We start from the raw sequence: 18,619 nt of genomic DNA, 5'->3' as shown, positions 1-18,619 counted from the left end.
GAAGTATCAAGATGCTTCTCATAATTAATGATATGAACATATTGTAAAATTGAGTTTCAAGTAGAGTTTTAATATATCAGCATAATATAGCCAATTGCATTTGGTTTAGCATGTTCTCTTTTATCTTTGTACACTGAGTAAAACAGAACTGAATTATATCAATTTGGACTATCAGTTATAAAAATCATAGGATTTGGGAACAGAGCCAATGCTAGAGAAATAAATTATAATTTTGTAAGTAGAAATGTAGTAAAACCAGTAATATGTGTTTGTTTGTTTCAGATCTCTGTAATTAATAACTTCTTGAAGTTTGGGTTAAATGAGCTCAAACTGTGCTTCTGAGTAAGACTAAATACCTCAATGAGGAGTATCTCCAGTAAGTGATAACTTATTTTTATATTAAAAATACTTACATTGAGGGGCACCTGGGTGGCTCAGTTGTTAAGCGTCTGCCTTCGGCTCAGGTCATGATCCCAGGGTCCTGGGATTGAGCCCCACATTGGGCTCCCTGCTCCTCGGGAAGCCTGCTTCTCCCTCTCCCACTCCCCCTGCTTGTGTTCCCTCTCTCGCTGTCTCTCTCTCTCTGTCAAATAAATAAATAAAATATTTAAAAGAAATACTTGAATTGAATAGAAATGCTTATGATATCAGATAGAAGTTTTTCTTTTGTATTGGATATATTTTTCAAGGAAGTTCTCTTAGACCCAGAAGCATGTAGGCAAAGACCTCAGCAATTTAGACTCTAATCCTGGCTCTTCCTTTAATTAGCAAGTCATGCTTCTCTGCACTTGCTTCCTTATCTCTAAAGTAAGGACAGTCTTTAAGGCCTCTCCCAGCTCCAAACTTTTCCGTTTCTATGAATTTGCAGTATGTGCTAGAATGTGATTTTTTTGTTTTTAAAATCATTAGTTCTAATGTCATTTTCTTACACCTGTTTTAGAGCTTTCACATATTATAAAATGGGAAATCTGGACAACAGGATAGCCAATCCAGACCAGCTGCTTACACAAGATGTAGAAAAGTTTTGTAACAGTGTAGTTGATCTGTATTCAAATCTTAGTAAGGTAAGTTTCTTTATTTTCTTTTTAAAAATTATTTGTTACTTTGTTGAGTTTTGAATCTTAGCAAATTTATATAGAATTGATTTGATGGACATAACAGCATATAACTAAGTGCTTTCGTAAGAAAATTAGAGTTGTTATAATAGTTTTAACTACAGTTATTTAATTTTCTCTATTATTTTTGTGAGGTGTTTTGGCCAAGAATGAAGAATTTAGTGTCTTATAAAGATTTTGAGTGAATTTTGCAGGCTGATTTCAGTAAAAACAGAAATCTGAATTTTTGTCACTTGAGGTGTGGACTTGTGGCAATTGTTAGAAATTGACCGTCAGTTTATGCTTCCAGTTCCATATCTGTAACATTAGGCTGGGACTTCTTCCTGTCCATTTCTGTGCTTCAGTATCTCTAATTCTAATAGATCATTTGAGTAATGGCCAAAAAATCTTCACAAGATGCTAGTTGATTTCAGTTTTCTAATTTCTATTTCCCCCCACCCCCACCCCAGAATATTGTCAGAGCTCTTGGGACTGAGGATAGGCCTTACCCAGGTTTCTTCCTGCCAGTTTCCTCAGTTCTTCCTCGTCTTGCTATCGTATATCTCACCACCCTTTTACAGCTTTTGCTGTAGTCTTCTCATTAAGTCCTCTTCTTTGCCATTACCTCCTGCCTTGTCTGGGACATGTACGGGGCCGCGGCAAGATCATCTACCCAGCATTTCCTCGCCTCTTCATCTTAGATGCCCTATTTCCTGCTCTAATCCACATGGCTGCTCTTGGTCTGGGGTGGGAGCTTGTCTTAGGGTGGACCAATTATAGTATCTTTGTCCCTGGCCACAATTGATCAGATGCCCAGTCTGTGAAGTCTTAGACACAAGAACTCTCTACAAGGGGCTGGGTCACATTGTAAGAATGGGAATGCTCCTGCTTCAACCATGTGGGTGGATGTATGCTTTCAGCCTTGACCCTTCTCCCCACTCAGTCAGTCCTCAGTTCCGTGATCACTGTTCAGGGGGGAGATGGTAGCTGAAAACGGAGAAGCCTGGAGTTTCTCTGGTTCAGGCCAGCCTGGACAGACGGGACTAGGGCACAACAGCCCGCAGATGGATGGAGGGCATGGCAGCAAGTAGGAGGGAGGGTCCCAGCACCTCTCGTCCAACCACCCTCTGCCTAGCAGATTTCCCAAGCTGGAGGGAGAGGCTAGCTGGTGGGGACGTGGAGGGACCTGGAGGCAGGGACCTGGAGGTAGGGACCATGGCAGTGGTGGTGGCCGACTGGACACAGGGAAAAGGCGGATGTTCTAGGGAATCTCCAAATCACTCCGGATGGTTTCTACCAGCTGTTTACACCACGGCAGTGGCCGGGCTCCGGAGCAAGGGCTGGGGGGGCGAGGAGAGGCGGGGACAGGTGCCCGGTGCCTGAGCTCAGCGCTGCCAGGACAGCCCCCAGGGAGTCGGGGAGAAGGCGGAGCACGGGGGAGACCGCGGAAGGAGAGACCCGTGTCAGCTCCCAGCTGCCTCTTCCTTGAAGCCTTTGTGGATCCCCACAGAAGAACGTGGCCGTTCTCTCTTTGGACTCCCAGCCAGACCTGGTAGAAAAGCCTAGGGAAAATGGTTGGCTCTGCATCCGGTGCAGGGCCTGGGGCCCCTGGGCAGCGGGGGGGAGAAGTCGGGAAGAAAAGCCAGTTAGAGAGTAGGGGAGGGTGAGGACCGCGGGGAAGCTGCGGCACCTGGCGTCCGGCTCGCACCCCCTCCAGCCACGCCCGCCTTCACACCGGCAGCGGCTTCAGCGCCTGTTCACACCTCGTGCGCATTTCCCCTTGATTAATTCCAATATGGGATCATTCCAAGCCCCGCCCCCCTGCAGAGTCCTCTTGGAGGGTTGAGAAAGTACCTCTAAAAACATAATTTATATTTTTAAAAGGATAACTATGATTGCTGTGAGGAAAATGGAATGTAGGGACCCAACGTGGAAATAGGGTGGCCACCAGCTAGGAGGCTGTTGAAATAATCCAGTAGGAGAAGAGAATGGCTGGAGTTAGTGGGACAGCTGAGGAGGAGTTAACTTTTGGAACTGGGGTATTTAAAAAAAAAATTATTTATTCCAGAGAGTGAGTGAGAGCTATCCTGAGCTGGGGATGAGGGGGTGAGGAGCAGAGGGAGAGGGACAAGCAGACTCCCCACTAAGCACAGAGCCCCCAGGCAGGGCTCCATCCCAAGACCCTGAGATCATGACCTGAGCTGGATGCTTAGCCCACTGAGCCACCCACGCGTCCCTGGAACTGGGGTATTTTAAAGGTAGAGCTGACCCCTTGGCCAATTCATTGAATGGGAGAAGAAAGAGAAGTCAGTGATGACACCAAGGGTTTTGGCCTGAGCCAGTGGTGGTGCCATTTCTTGAAATGGGAAAGACTGGGGGAGAAACAGGTTTTGGGGTTTGGGGAAATTACAGATTCTCTTTGGCCATATTAAGATTGAGATGCCAATTAGACATCCAGGTAGAGATGCTGTGTAAGTAGTTGGGTCTGCAGGGCAACTCTGGAGTGTCGGAAAGACGCTGGGGGCTAAGATACACATTGGGAGTCATCTGCATACAGATGATATGGGCATATAGCATGATAGAGCGAGATGATAGAACAAGATGGTAGAGCCATGGGCTTGGCTATATTTCCCAGAGAGTGATTATTGATAGACAATAGGTTGGAGCACTAAGGTGATCCAATATTTACAAGTTGAGAATGGTGTCCAAGGAGCAGGAAGTGAGGAGGAAATCCAGATAACTTCTATGAGGTCAAAAGATTATTTTTTTTTAAGATAGGAAACAATACAGTATGTTTGTGTTCTGATAGGAATAATTGAATAGAAAAGGAGAGCTTAATAGCACCGGCAAGCAGGGATTATTTCAGGGCAAAATCATTTAGTAGCTGAAAAGGCATGAACACGGACATTTACAGTATAAATGTTTTCTACCATAAGCTCACATTGGGGGCCCTTCTTCCTCTCTGTTTATATTCCATGCTCAGTGCTTCCACAGAATCAGTTTGGGTGCTTTTGACTTCAAGTCAAAAAAGTCAAGAAAACCTGAGCCAAAGCTTACTTATACAATTAAGTGGCTTATATACTGTGAAAAGTCCTTGGGTAGGGAGAACTTCAGGCAAGGTTTGATTCAGTAGCTCAGCGATTTAGTATATGTGCTGCTGAAGCGAGCACAGTAGCTCAGCAATTTAGTTTCTTTTCCTCACCCCGCACTGCTCTGCAGTGTATTATCTCCAGTTGAGGCTGGCTCCCTTTGTGGTCTCGAGATAATGGCTAGCAGCTCCCGGGGCCAAGGTTTCTTCATTATATTCCTCAAGAAAGAGCGTCTCCACATTCCCAGGAAAAGTCCTGAGAGTCACCTTTCCTAGACGAGGTTAGGTCCTGTGCCTAAACCAATGTCTACAGGGACAAGGAAGGAATGTACTGAATGGCAACCAGAATCACCTAGATCCCCTGGGGGAAAAGCAGAGGCTATGGGAAGGGGAACAGGTGTTGCTATAAGCCTCTGAATGAAAGTCCCATGGCAACAGTAACGAAGGTCAGGCAACTGTTGGAGAAGAAATAACACCTGCTAAATACACATGTCCTAGAAGGGGTAAGAATTGCATTTGGGAATGAGTTTATTTCCTATTTCACGGTCAGGGATAATTGTTCCATTGTTTATTTAAGAGACAGGTGCTTTGATTATAAGCCATTAGCTGTAACTGAGGTAAATAAAATGTCTTTGGATTTCACAAGTGTTAATTTCTTATATGGAAGTCAAACTTCATCAATAATTTAAGATCGTAAAGATCTATTTTCAAAGCCGGAAAGTTTGTTTACTAACAATTAGCTTTATGATAGGTCAAGGGCCAGGAGAAGTAATGAAGTATAATTTGGCCCGCTGGAGGGCAGCAGCTTCTGGATACCAGCCAACAATTAGTAGGAGGCTTTTCTGCTCCCAGTGCTACGGACAGTGTTGATTCTAGCAGCAGCTGGTCCGTCTCAGCAATAAGGACAGGAGGAGAAACCCGAGGGGTGGTTAAAGTGCAGTCGTGAAGCCTCCCGATCGTTGCAGTGTGGCCTCATTCGGATCTGGAATGAATTCCTTCCCCGTGAACAGCCAGACGCCTCGTGACTACCCAGACCTGCTGTCGCTCGGCCAGTGCTTTCTTCGGTGCGTCCATTCAAATTCCTTTAGATATGAGGCCCCGGAATCACATAATGCCGTAATTAGTCCTGGCAGGGAAAGAACAGCCTGATAGAAACACGCACTCACATGCCCTCTCTGGGACTTGTTCTCCCCCCCCCCCCCCAGCGGCCGCCGTTCCCCCATGTCGTGCACCAAGCCCATTGTCCCGGGGAGCCCCGCCGGAGCAGGAATTCGAGGTCATGGCCGCAGCACACTCAGGGCAGGGCACGCCCCCACGCCGCGCGGTCTCGGGTGCCTCGGCGCTCCAGGCACGCCCCCGTTCTCCGGCACAACGAAACCTGCCTCTCCGGGACTGATACCGATTGTTTGCGGCAAGCAAGCCAACAAAACGAACCCAGTACACCGTCGGTCTGTTTTCCTTTAGTTCTCCGAAGTTTCCACCACTTTTCTCCTTTCAGGCTACCATTTTTCGGGGGACAGCGAAGGTTTGTTTTTCCCATCCTTCCAGAGAATGTGATGCTATATCAAACATGTCATGTTTATAGAGTTTTATTGATAATGCTTGGAGTTCTTTGGAGCAGAGGAACAGAGGGGCTTGAAATGGATGAACAGCGGGACAGTGAACTGCCTCTTCCCTTATTTCACTGCTTGCTCCGGGTGTCTGTGGGGGGCCCCTCCGGGTGGGTGTGCCATCTGGGTGCGCTTCCTAGCCAGCGGGGCCCGGCCTTTCGCAGTGCGGAGCAAACATGGCTGTGGCCCGGCTGGCTGCCTGGAGCCTCACCTCCATCTCTAGTTAGAATCCTCTTCCAATACTCCTGTGAGATCGACTGCTGCCGTGTTTTCTTTGTGTTTGAATGGTGGACTCCCTATTTCTATACCGTCGAGGGAGGTAATGCAGTCGGCTGGACTCAGCCATGACTAAGAGCCTACTGTCACTGCCGCCTTCAGGGGGCCATGAACACGAGCCAGACCCAGTCCTACCCACAAAGAGCTCTTAATGTAGCTTGCTTTTAATGAACCCCAGAGACTCCACTTCTCTCTCTGCCTATCTTATATTCCCCTTTCATCCAATTTTCTTTCAAGATAATAGTCCAAAGAATTTTTCCTTTCTCCTCTCCAGCCTTCATCTGCAGCTCAAACTAATGTCCATGGGAAGAAGTCACCCTCTCTAAATCTGCAGTCGGCTGTATAATTTTCTCCCTTCCTGGGACACCATGAAACCCTGCCATTGCCGTGTGACTGGTGGTGCCCTGCCCCAGTAGGCAGAGTACTGTCAGGTGTGGTCAGGTACCTGCCTGGGGCAGTGACAGGTGAGCAGAAGTTCTAAGAGGTGGCTCAAAGCTCCAAGACATGGCTTCTTTTTTTTAAGATTTTATTTATTTATTTGACAGAGAGAGACACAGTGAGAGCAGGAACACAAGCAGGAGGAGTGGGAGAGGGAGAAGCAGGCTTCCTGCCCAGCAGGGAGCCCGATGCGGGGCTCGATCCCAGGACCCTGAGATCATAACCTGAGCCGAAGGCAGACGCTCAACGACTGAGCCACCCAGGCGCCCCTCCAAGACATGGCTTCTGTTACTACTAGGTTTTTGCTTTTCCCTCTGCCCTGACCCAAATAGAGTCTTCCCCTTGGGTTCGGGTCCTAGAATGAGAACATAATTAGGAAGAGCGGCAGTCAACTCGCAGCCACCAAACTAATGTAAGTGAGAATTCAAGATAATGTTGTGAGCCACTGAGAATTTTTGGGTCATTTGTTCCTGCAGCAGAGCCAACTAATACAAAGACCAAATCATAAATAATAAAATGGAAGATATAATAAATACAATAGTCACAGTTCCCAGTCACCTTTATTTATATAAAAGTATATTAAATAAATTATCTCAATATATACAAACAGAACATTACTTCTATAAATAGAATATCCCCATGTATAAAACCTTTTAGAAAATTATATAAATATATACAATATTGACCATAAAAGCTTGCAGTACCTTCAATCATCACCTCTACGTGGTCTGTATAAGTAGTCTTATAAAAATATAGTCAGCTGTCAAGTGCTTAATCCATAGCATTTGAGTCAGTTAAAGTGCTAAACTGTAAGGCGCTTTAGGAATGTGCCCCAAAACAGAAGTCTTCTGCATGTAACACATTCATATAAAAGTTTGCCAATTGTTTTGAAACTCCAAAAGAACTCAAAAAAGAACCTAAACACCATATATCACAAAAGAATGTTCTATGTTAGAAAAGTCCACCCAATTTCCATTTTACTCTCCCACATGAAGTCAGCTTCTCAAAAGTTTTCTAAAAATCTACCCAAGGATTTTTTTTAAAGGCTTTTGTTCATTTGTTTTTGATTAGACGTTCTGGTTTCATTTGGGGTGTAGAATATACATTCTAACACATGATATGTGCAAAAGGTGCCATAGTGTTAAAATAGAAATTTTAAAAACTTGGAATCGGTTGTACCGTTGGTTACATTCCAAAGTGTCTAATGCTGTCGTGGAAACCAGAATGCTAATTGTGCGAGCAGGTCAGCTCAAGAGCTTTCTTTGAGCCCAAGAGTCTCCATGCTCCAAATACTCCTCTGTGTTTCCATATATATATTCTGTTGTCTTAAAAGTTCTTGGTCACAGTGCAACATGCACTCGGTCGCGGGCGGCTGCTCCCGGGGCACGAGCTTTAGGCAGCGCTGAGCGGGGAGCTCTCCTTCCCGCTGGGCCGCGCGCGCGCCTTCCTGCACTTGTATAGGGTCACAGACAGGATGATGGTGAGGATGACGGCCACAAGCACCACAATTACAATGATGAGGAGCATTTCTGAAAAACAAAAGGTACCGGTCAACCTCAACTTCGAGAGCTTGAGTCCCATTTATCAGGGGGCGGAACGGAGGCCATAACCCCAAATGACGCCAAATGACGCTCTTGCGTCATTTGAAATTTCTTTCCTCCGCTCTTTCCACCGCAACACATTTTGATTAGGAAAGAACAGGTCAAACCCTCGATGTTTTAGGGCAGTTGACGGTGGTGAACATCATTTAATGGGCTGTTTAATAAACTGGATAATGTCCACAGCCTGGAAACGGTACACATAAGTGGGAGTAGGGGCTAAAAATAATGCCGGGCTTGGTGGCCAGGATTATAATTGTAGAAGACGAACAATCAGTGCAAAGAGTGAGACACAGAGTAATGGCAGGGTTCAGGTGAAGGACAGATGATAACTGGCTGGAGCAGCAGGAAGGCTTCCCAGTGGATGTGGCATTTGAAATGGCTCTCAAAGGTCACATTTCAGTAGAGGGAGAAGAGGCAGGGAAGCAGTGATCTGGGCGTGTATGAACACAGAGAGGCAGTGGAACTCCAGCTGGCTTGAGGAAGATGGATGTGAGGACTGGGGGTCTGATGGCACAGAGGGGTGCAGGACCCAAGGGAGGGAGAACCCTTTTCTTCCCTGCTTCCGTCATGGTCAATCAATAGGAGAGAATTTACTTAAAAATGTTTCTAAATTTTCAAATCTTGCCTTAGCAAGGAACTATCCTGTGACCCTTTTGTTCCCTGAATGTCCTCAGAGTCCTTTCCGTATAAAGCCTGGAGGGAGACTCAGGCTTTCGGCTTCATTGGATGAGTCAGAAGCCCCCGCAATACTTCCAGTTAAGAATCACTCCTCACAGGGGGTCTGGGCCCCGGGTGTGCACATACCTGCACGAGGGACTATGTGATAGACTCAGTCTCTTCCCTTCACGGGTTAGACTTTCAGTCCTCTGTGACAACGAGACGACCTACAGCAGGTGCTCACAAATGTCTAGTGGGTACTGCTAAAGCTGGTCCAGACATGCCCCCATAACTCCCAGCATCCGAATTTAAGTATGAAAAAATCTCCAGAGAGATCTGTGATTTGATGCTAAATCCTAAACATGCACCGTGTGTCCAGTGCTCAGCAGAGAGCTTGGCACATGGTAGGGGCTCAAGAAAACACAAGCTAGTACAAGGGAACAACACAGAAGCATTTCCAAATGCCTAAAATTGTTAAGAGTACCCCCAAACAACACAACACAACACAAACAAACAACAACAACAAGAAGCCTGTTTCCCCCTGAACAAAAATCCATCTTGGTTCTGAGGGTGGAGCCACTCCTCTGGAAGGTATCCGTGCTTCCCAGGTGAATGCTGGGCAGAGCCACTCATCTCTGAACATACCTTTCTTGTGGTGCGTGCACTCAATGGAACTTTCTGGACTCTTCTGGTTAGACTTCCGTGATTGAATCACTGCTTGAACACTGAAACAGTAGCTTTCTCCCTCATCCACATCAATCAAAAACTCATTAGTGTTTGTCTTGGCTGTTTTCTGTTAAGAGATGAAGAGTTCTGAGTTCATCTGGGCTCAGAGTGAATTCTTTCCCTGTTACTAAGTCACTGTGGAAGTAAAAGCCTGCAAGGACACACCTGACGTAGAAAGGATTAGAAGTGACTTAGCTGCTCTGTTCCCTCTGGTAACTGCTAAGGATGCTCCAAGACCAAAAATGACCAATTTAGGCCCATCTAACCCAATTTAGCTCCTCTAGAAGATATTTGCCATAAAAGAAAAAAGGAATGAAGCATTCATCATTGAATGGAAAACGGATTTTGTCTCTGGGATCCTCCAGAGAGGAAGAAATGGGAGAGCTGGTGGGAGCCTTAGAGATGACCCGGTCGAGTCCTTGGCCGAGGAGCCTGCGGATCCGAGGGGCCCCGCCCGGAGTCACAGGTAGAACCGGGACAGCAGGTCCCCCTCCCCCTCTGCCACGCTGCTCTCTCAACCACCCCATTCTGGCATGTTTGAACTGAGGGAAGAAGTGGGCTGTAAAGTCAAGGAGCCACAACTTAAAACAAGTCATTAAAAACAAACGAAGGAATCCTCACCTTTCCTGTACTTGATGCTTTCCAGTAATAAAGTGTGTAACTTAAGTTCTTGCCAAAAACGTCCTGGAGGCTTAGGAAGGTGCCGTTCCTCCTGACTAAGGTGGGTGCGTCTTGTATGGTCACGTTCAGTTTTGTCCCAACTTGTTTGAAACTCTGGATTGTTGGCAGTCCAAGCTTTGCTAAAACATAGAGAATGAGCTCCGTTGGAACCAAAGAATCCTATACCAAGTGGAATTCCATTTAGTTATCCCAGTTAAGGACAGCCCGGTCATCCCTCATGTAAGAGCTGCACAGAATGGGCTCCCCGGCAGCCGGGCGCTAAGCGGCTCCAGAGTGGAACCCCCGGACTTCCCAGGGCAGTGTCGTCTTGGGGCAAATATAATGGAACCACAGATGTCATTTTAAATTTCCTTGTCATCACATCAGAAAATGTAAAAAGGAACAGTTGAAATTACTTTTAATAATACATTTTGTTTAGCCCCCAATAGCTCAAATATTCTCATTTAACTTGTAATCAATATAAAAATTTTTGGAGATACTTTTCAAAAGCCAGGATGTCTTTTAGACTTATGGCGTTAGCTATATTTCAACGGCTCTGTAGCCATCTGTGGCTAGTGGCTGTTATATTAAACGGTACAGTTGTGTAAGGTTCCATATTTTCGATACAATAAATTAGGGGTTGTGGGGAAGACCAGGCTATGTCCTTGGTACCTCAGGGAACCAGCGTTAACCACTGCGTCTCTGCAACGGCCCAGCTCTCTGCCCTGCTTAGGCTGTGTGGCTGCAGAATAAATCCCCGTAATTCAACACAAATTTCACATAAGTGGGTGTGCGTGCGTGTGTGTGTGAGCACAGGCAAAATTAATATGTAAAATATTTTTTTCTTTCTTCTTTAAAGATTTTATTTATTTATTTGACACACACACACACACACACACAGAGCACATGCACAAGCAGGGAGAGTGGCAGAGGGAAGCAGGCTTCCCGCGGAGCAGGGAGCCTGATGCGGGGCTCGATCCCAGAACTCCAGGATCATGACCTGAGCCGAAGGCAGACGCTTAATGACTGAGCCACCCAGGCGCCCCTATAAAATATTTTCTATCTTACACCAAGAAGGGATTTGAAGTGGCTTACAAAAAACTCAAGAACTATAAAAGGAAATCATGAGGATCTGACCAAAGGGGCATGAGTAACACAGGCCCCGCAGGGTCCCTGAGGGGTGGTCGTGGCTGAGCACCTGTGAGAGACACACACGTGAGGGCCACACAGGAGTCTGAAGACAGGCTCTGGCAAACGGGGGCTCGGGGAAGGCAGAGAGACTCACTCGGGGGTTAGGCTGCTTCCTATTTCCATCCTCAATGTAGACAGCGGAGGGGAAAGGTGGTGGACTGCCCCTCAGCCTCTCACCATCCCTGCCAGCAGAGAGCATTCTCCCTCACTGGGCGCTCAGAGCATCAATACAAAAGCACTGGATAAAAAACATAACCCTTTCATTCTAACCTTTCGTTCTAATTCTTCTTGAAAGGGCAGCTGATTTCACTCTCTTCAATGTGCTACATTCGTTTATTAAAAATACCTAGCTCAGAACTATAGTCCTGACCAAGGGAAAAAAAATTTTTTTATATCTCCTACTTGGCTGGAATCCTCTGCATTCCCTTTTTAGGTGCTAGGGTCAGCTTACTGGGGCAAAAGCTGGGGAGGGAAGCATTCCTCATTTTCCAAGCTGGCATGAAGGAGGCAGGCTGGGAGCGGGCCAGGCAAGAGCCAGCACATCACGGGACTCCGATCATGGTCGGGTTATTTAAAAAGGTCAGTAAGCCTGATTGTGGACTCAGAGGGAAACTGGACCTACCCCACGGATTTGTGACTATTTGTGAAAACCCTAGCCTGGGACTTCTGGTCTCACTATGGAAGAAAATATTCAGGGGATTTATGTGCATCTGTCATATATAATCTCCTAAATAAATCTGGGGGAAATGCTGAAGCTCCAGCTTTGGTGGAGTGCACCCCCCTCCCCGCCAGCCCCTCCATCCAGCCAGTTGCTGCGAGGGCCTGGGGACAGACCAGTGGAGAAAGTCTCGTGATGGCACTGTTAGCAACTGCGGAGTTTACATTCTGTGAACCTCCGACCACACCAGGAATGAGCCCAGAGGGCCGTGGCCCTTACAAGGTTCTGAGAAAGAGGATCTGTGTATGGATGCACAGTCTTTATGTAATAGCCCCAAGAGTCACAAGCTCACAAAAATATTCAGGCCAAGACTGAAAGGTTATTACAGAGAGTACTTACTCTCCATGTAAGGTGTGAACTCTGGGGAGTTTGTAAATGGAGGCTCCCCAGAGTAATCGGTGGCATCAGCTGGGTAGGACAAGACCCGCGCCTCATAGGTCTGATTCACGTCATTCACAATCTCATCGGTGAGGTCACACTCTGTATCTGTGGTGTAGAAGCATTTGCTCTTCCAATTTCCAAGTCTAGGGCTAAAGGAAGGAAGAGGAAGGAAGAGAGATGAAACATTAGGATCTCATCGGTGGCAGCTTGCTTTCTGGCCGTGGTACTGTGTTCCACCAACAGCCCCCGCACGTGGTGGGAGCAGGCGGCGGCTCAGCAAAGTCCTCGTGGCAACCTGGGGCTGGCTCTGTAACGATGCACTTGTCACAGATAAGGCTACGGAGGCGAGGTGAGAAGGGTGACCAGCTCCAAGTCCCACAGCAGTTTGCCTGCGGGGTCTGTGCTCTCAACCATTTGTTAAATCTTTTTTTTTAAAGATTTCCTTTATTTAAGAGAGAGAGAGAGAGAGAGCACGAGGTGGGGAGGGAAGGGGAGAGGGAGAAGCAGAGGGAGAAGCAGACTCCCCGCTGAGCAGGGAGCCCAACCGGGGACCCCAAGACCGTGACCTAAGCCGAAGGCAAATGCTCAACTGACTGAGCCACCCAGTCTTCCTTAAAATGCAGACAATTTGTTACGGTCACATGGGAGAGAGAATTGCTTTTTCCCATCAAGACCCAATTATTTGTTATAGTCTACTTATTGTATCATTCTATAACACACTTATTTTTTTTTTAAGATTTTATTTCTTTTAGGGACACCTGGGTGGCTCAGTTGGTTAAGCGTCTGCCTTCGGCTCAGGTCATGATCCCAGGGTCCTGGGATTGAGCCCCGCATGGGGCTCTCTGCGCGGCGGGAAGCCTGCTTCTCCCTCTCCCACTCCCCCTGCTTGTGTTCCCTCTCTCGCTGTCTCTCTCTCTGTCAAATAAATAAATAAAAATCTTCAAAAAAAAAAAGATTTTATTTCTTTTAGAGGGAGAGAGCATGAGTAGGGGGAAGGGCAAAGGGAGAGGGAGCGAATCCCAAGTAGACTCCACATGGAGCATAGAGCTTGATGCGGGGCTCGATCTCATGATCCTGAGATCATGACGTGTGCTGAAATCAAGAGTCAGACACTCCACTGACTGAGCCACCCAGGAGTCCCTATGACACACTTATTTTATCACATTTTATATTCTATGTGGAATATAGCCAATGTAGCAATAATAGAATCTATATAACCATATATTCTATATATTACATTTGATTGTGACCATTACTGGTGTGGTTATGTATCACTGAATCCACCATGCCAGGTACTGTATAGGCCCGTTTACACAGGTTACTGCATTTGATATAATCCTTCCAAGAAGGTATTGGATCTTTTTTACATATAAGGACACAAACTCAGAGCCACTAAGTACCTTGTACAAGGTCACATAGCTAATGAGGTGAGAGCTGAGTCTGTCCGTCCCATTCTATGACATGCCTCCCTCACTTCCACAAGATGTGAATACAGCGCACCAAAGATTATCCCATTACAATACAGGTAGGACCTGTCTGACAGTCTGAGAGACCAAGAGGCTGAGACAGATCTTTCTTTTGCAAGACATCACTGAGGAGGAAATAGTTTAAGGAACTGCTAAACATGAAATTCTTCTAAAGAACCGAAACATTTGTAGATGAATGTCCCTGCCACTGGATCCACACACTTCTGTCCCACATAAATTGACAGCCACACTGCTCTTTCCTTCAGCATCACAGACCGCCACAGGGCCTTGCCCATCATTCAAGACCATGCTCCAATCCTGCTTTCTCCAGGAATCTCCAGATCTGCTTTCTCAGAATTGGCGTCTCCCTTCCCTGTACCCCAGCATTGACATCTCCACTGAAACACTTACTGCGAACTTGGTACCAGGGTCCATGCCCTTGTGGCCCACCCACCCTTAAGCAGCAGGGCTAAACGGAGGGCTCAAGTAGCCAGGCCTTGCTGAGTGTTAGGCTGTTTGCACGTGCAGGTTGAATCGGGGGGAAAACAAGCTGCCATATGGATTCAACTGTCTCAGTTCACACATAAGAGCCATAAGTACATATTTTTTAAAAAAAATCTGAACTAAATATCCAGGCTAAGAGGGTATGGGCAAACATAACTCTTTGTCCTAAAATCCACAAACTGAGATTGATACAGAAATATTTTAGTTTCTTAAATTTCTCTAATTTTCTGTGATAAACGTAGAGAGGCAGTCTTAATTCCAGAATGACCAAAACGCATTTTTTAATAATTGTATCACTTCTATTCTAAAAAGTGAGTGAGAAATGATGATTCTTCTCCATTGCTATGGCACACACATTGTTCAGATTAACAGGAGAAAGCCTGCTGGGCTCTGTGGCCTCTTCCCATCTGAGAGATAGGTATTCGATTCCTCCCAGCTCACACATAGAAATCACAGTACTCTCTGGTGAAATTTAGCACAAGTGCCTAGATCCCCAAAAGTAGTAAAGTCTTGTGAAAAGGTAATGAAGGGGTTCTGTACTAAGTTCCTCTAAATGCTATTGTCAGCAGTAACACTTTAAAAGGCTTCAAGCTTCCTCTAGGTATTGCAAAACCTCCCGGTTTGGAAATAATAAATATCCCACTTGAATTACTAAGAAATTCCAACAGAAGCCAGATTCACTAATCTAGAAGCAGACTGTTTTCTAGAAGCTTTGGAAGTTTAGTGTTAGAATTCGGAATATTTCCATAGAATCAATATTACAGGTGTTGGCTGGGCGCTAAGGCTTGAGCCAATAGCATTTCCCAACGACCACTGAAAACTTCCCATGGCGGGCAAATGCAGTTGGAGCTCCAACTAGGGGCTCCAGGCACAGCAGTGGTACCCTGGGAGTGGGGACAGGCTGGTAGCGAGGGTGGGTGGGTGAAGAAGAGCAGCAGGTTAGAATGCTTTCTCTAGGGATGGAAAGCCAGGAAGGAAGAAGGCCCACAGAGGGGATGGCCTTCCTTCCTCCTCCCAACAAGCTTTGGGGCCTCATATCAGACTGGGGCAGACCCACCTAAGCAGATAGTGGTATGAGGTACTGGGGAGACCCTGGTTCCAGACCTGGCTGGGCACTCACTATCAGGGCAGTCACGAACGAATAAATCCCTTACCTCCCTGGGCAAGTTTCCTCTTCTCCAATAGGACTGCCATGGTCCTTGTCACCCAGGAATCGTATTTACCCATGGGGAGGCTGAAGAAGAGTGCAGGGGTGGGGGGCTGCCCACACGTCCTCTAGCGCAGGGGCAAGAGTGTGGGGAGGTCACTCTCTTGGCAGGAACCCCTCATCCCCAGCTGCAGGCACCCACAAGCCCCAGCTCTGCTAGGATGTGTTACTAAAACAGAAGCAGCCTTGGAAAGTCCGAGAACTTAGAGCTCACCAAGGCTTATGTTTAAAAATCAGGTCGGTCGTAAACATTTCCACATATTCACCAAACATAAGATCGAATATATTTAGGAGTAAGCATTCCTCCTGAAATCCTATTTTCATTATCCAGAATGAAGATGGTTTACTAGGTAAACTTCAGTTCTGTATCAGAGGAATTAATTACTAATTCTCAATTAGTGGAAGCTGAATGGACAAGTTGGATCATAACCAAAATTATTACCTGGGGTTCTGAAACTCCTGTCGCTCTCTCTATATAACTATATGCACAGCATGTACACACACAAGTTCTCTTCCCTGTTTACCAAGAGTCGTCGTGAAGTTCATTTTGAAAAACAAGAACGTCCACCTCAAAGGCCCACTCCGTCCTTAGGAGCTGTGTTCCTAATACCATATAAAAGGCTTGACACAAGCTAAAGCAAAAGAGCAAAACACCTTGAATTTTTAGCCAGTGATTCTATTGTGCCTTTATTCAATTAGCTCTCTTCTGTTTAATAAGATCTCTAGCAAGCCTCCTAGAACATTTCAGAAACCATAAACTCACCAAGAATATGGTGAAAAGCATCAAGGAAGATAGGCGGCAGGCGTCCGACCCTCAGATTGAAAATGCCGACCTACCAGCTCTCGGAGGGAGCTGTCGGTCAGAGAGGGGGGCGCCCGAGCAGCGCAGCCCTCACAACCCGCTGTACAGACAGGAGTATTTCTTCTGGGCTTTAGTGAGTCACGAATTTGACCTCCTCCGAGATCATGCATGCAACCGAATTTTCAATCAGTGTCCAAAGACGAGTGAATCAAACACTGCTTTAGGGCAATGTATACATTTGGACTCCTCCCCGCTTCCTCTACAACATGTTAGATCCGGCTCACAGTCTAGACAGCGAGGAAAAAGACGTGCGTGCTTAGATGACATTAGCCTCCATCCAGGAAAACATCTTCCCATGCTGCCACAGCCGGCTCAAGAAGGTTCGCCTACCCCCAGCTTAGACTCCACTTAGGAATTTTCCCATCTGTGTCCAAAAACAAGTGAAACATTCTATCAGTTGAAGCTGTGGCCATGTTGCAGGCTTCAGGGAGTAAGGCTCTGGTCTGCAAATGACCAGGAACGCCCTCTGTCATCTGTTAAATACTCTCATCCATTCGCCAGCTTTAAAGACATTTGTATTCAGCACAGGGAAATGGAAACATTAAAAACTTTAATTTTCTTTTTCTTTTTCTTTTGTACCTAGCTTACCTTATCTGAACAGTGTAGACATGATTGATGGGTTTGGGTTCCCACTCCAAAATTGTCTTGAAATTAGTTGATTTCCAAGTTAAGTTATATGCTACTACTACCTCTGTAGTCCCTTTAAACAACAGAGAAACAGCTATCATTACATGGGCTCAGCACACGATTTCACCTTGATGGTATAAAACATCTTCCATCCCCCCAACATCACCATTAACCTCATATTAATTTTTTTTCCAACCACAAAAGCTTCATTACTGAATTATCAAGACAAAAAAATTTTTCAAGTTTTTAATTTTCTTAGTTAAGGTCTCTGAACATCCTCATGGCAAGATCGATCTTGTAATCTAAGAAAAGACGCAAGGATCTCAAAATCCTTGTTTGAAATTATTCACGGTGGGGGAGGGGGGTGGTGGGAAGCCCTGAGATAACTTGACCTGGAAACACAGCTCAGGAGCCTTCAGCCTCCTGCGATGTCTAAGGCCCAGCCCAGGAAGTGTAGGACTCAGAGGTTCAACTCACCAGGGAAGGCCAGGTAAGAAGGGTTTGGGGTAAGTTATGGAAAGGGGCAGATCCCACGCGTGTGAGAGAGGTTAGGCCTGCACACCGTAAGAAAGCCAAATCTTGACTTTTCCCATTTTTATCTAACATGTCTCTATATAGAAACCTCCGGACAGCTAGGCAGAAGTGTGGCCTGTCACACCATCGGATGTGTTCCGTTAGGATGCGTTATTATTAAGGTCCGCTTCGCCAGTACTCAGCGGGTCACAGTCTCTGCCCTGCCCCACACACGTTATAAGCATATGGGGCATGCACGATGTGGTGCCTGCTCCAATCCAAGCGACTTTTTGCAACAGGATTGCCTCTAACTCAATCTAAACCAAAGACGTCCAAGAAAAGACCACAAGGGCCTCTCTTTATCAAGGAAAGTGGACGTGCAATGAAGGATAATATCCAAACACGGCACGCTGACCAGGACAGGTGCGGATCCGTGTCCACCACCTTCAAGGTTGCAGATTACTGGGAAACACTTTCCCTAAACTCAAAGCGGGAGCCACAAATCCCTGTAGGCCATCCCGACGGGCTCCGGACTAAGCTTCTCCAGCAGAAGGGGCCGCGGACCACTACCCTTCTTCCCCCGCCTGCGCGCCTCGGGGGCCGGGTTGGTTCGGACTCCGCTGCGTGAGAGCGGCCGCGTCAGGCGGGTGCGGGGGCACCTCCCGGCAGCAGGGCGAGCCCCCTTCTCCCGCCCGCGCGCCGCTGGGTTTCGGGGGCGGGTGCCACTCACCTGAGGCTCCGGCCACCTGCAGGAGGAGCCAGCCGAGCACGAGCATCCGAGCGACGGCGGCCTCGGGGCAGGGCACCCGGGGCCAGGTGGGGGTCTCCATGTCCACGAGCTGGCGGCGAGGTCGGGAGGATTCCGTTGCGCCCGAAAACTAGGGAGGTTGCGCTGGAGGCGCCGATGGGCAGCGTGCGAGAGCGGGAAGGAGTGCGGGGAAACCCGAGTCTGGGGGAGCCCGCGCCGGGGCGCGCTTTAAAGAGCTGCGCGGCCGCCCGC

At 47.0% G+C, this 18,619-nt stretch overlaps 1 protein-coding gene across 2 annotated transcripts; it reads right to left on the bottom strand.

Annotated features, from left to right (window-relative positions):
- Positions 1 to 7,047: 7,047 nt before the first annotated feature.
- On the bottom strand, positions 7,048 to 18,580 carry F3 (coagulation factor III, tissue factor). 2 transcript variants are annotated; one of them, XM_032423239.1, is made up of 6 exons: positions 18,350 to 18,580; positions 17,068 to 17,179; positions 12,399 to 12,589; positions 10,112 to 10,290; positions 9,410 to 9,557; positions 7,048 to 8,035 (listed from the first exon to the last, which is right to left on the bottom strand). In XM_032423239.1, the coding sequence occupies exons 1-6, from the start codon at positions 18,447 to 18,449 to the stop codon at positions 7,899 to 7,901; spliced, it is 867 nt and encodes a 288-aa protein (XP_032279130.1). In that variant the 5' UTR covers positions 18,450 to 18,580; the 3' UTR covers positions 7,048 to 7,898. The 2 variants fall into 2 exon arrangements, with proteins under 2 accessions (XP_032279130.1, XP_032279122.1); XM_032423231.1 differs by lacking the exon at positions 7,048 to 8,035 and having other exon boundaries at positions 8,044 to 9,557.
- Positions 18,581 to 18,619: the final 39 nt, after the last annotated feature.

This window comes from Phoca vitulina, unplaced genomic scaffold (assembly GCF_004348235.1).
Source record: "Phoca vitulina isolate PV1807 unplaced genomic scaffold, GSC_HSeal_1.0 scaffold2, whole genome shotgun sequence".
Lineage (NCBI taxonomy): Eukaryota > Metazoa > Chordata > Mammalia > Carnivora > Phocidae > Phoca > Phoca vitulina.
The sequence above is the reverse complement of the archived record's forward strand: the minus strand, read 5'-3'. Positions and strand labels throughout refer to the sequence as shown.

Coding starts and splice junctions, on each gene's coding strand:
- F3 (XM_032423231.1), bottom strand. CDS start 18,449: ATGGAGACCCCCACCTGGCCCCGGGTGCCCTGCCCCGAGGCCGCCGTC. Junction 17,180..18,349: donor GCAGGTGGCCGGAGCCTCAG/GTGAGTGGCACC, acceptor TGTTGTTTAAAG/GGACTACAGAGGTAGTAGTA. Junction 10,291..12,398: donor GTTCACACCTTACATGGAGA/GTAAGTACTCTC, acceptor TCTATGTTTTAG/CAAAGCTTGGACTGCCAACA.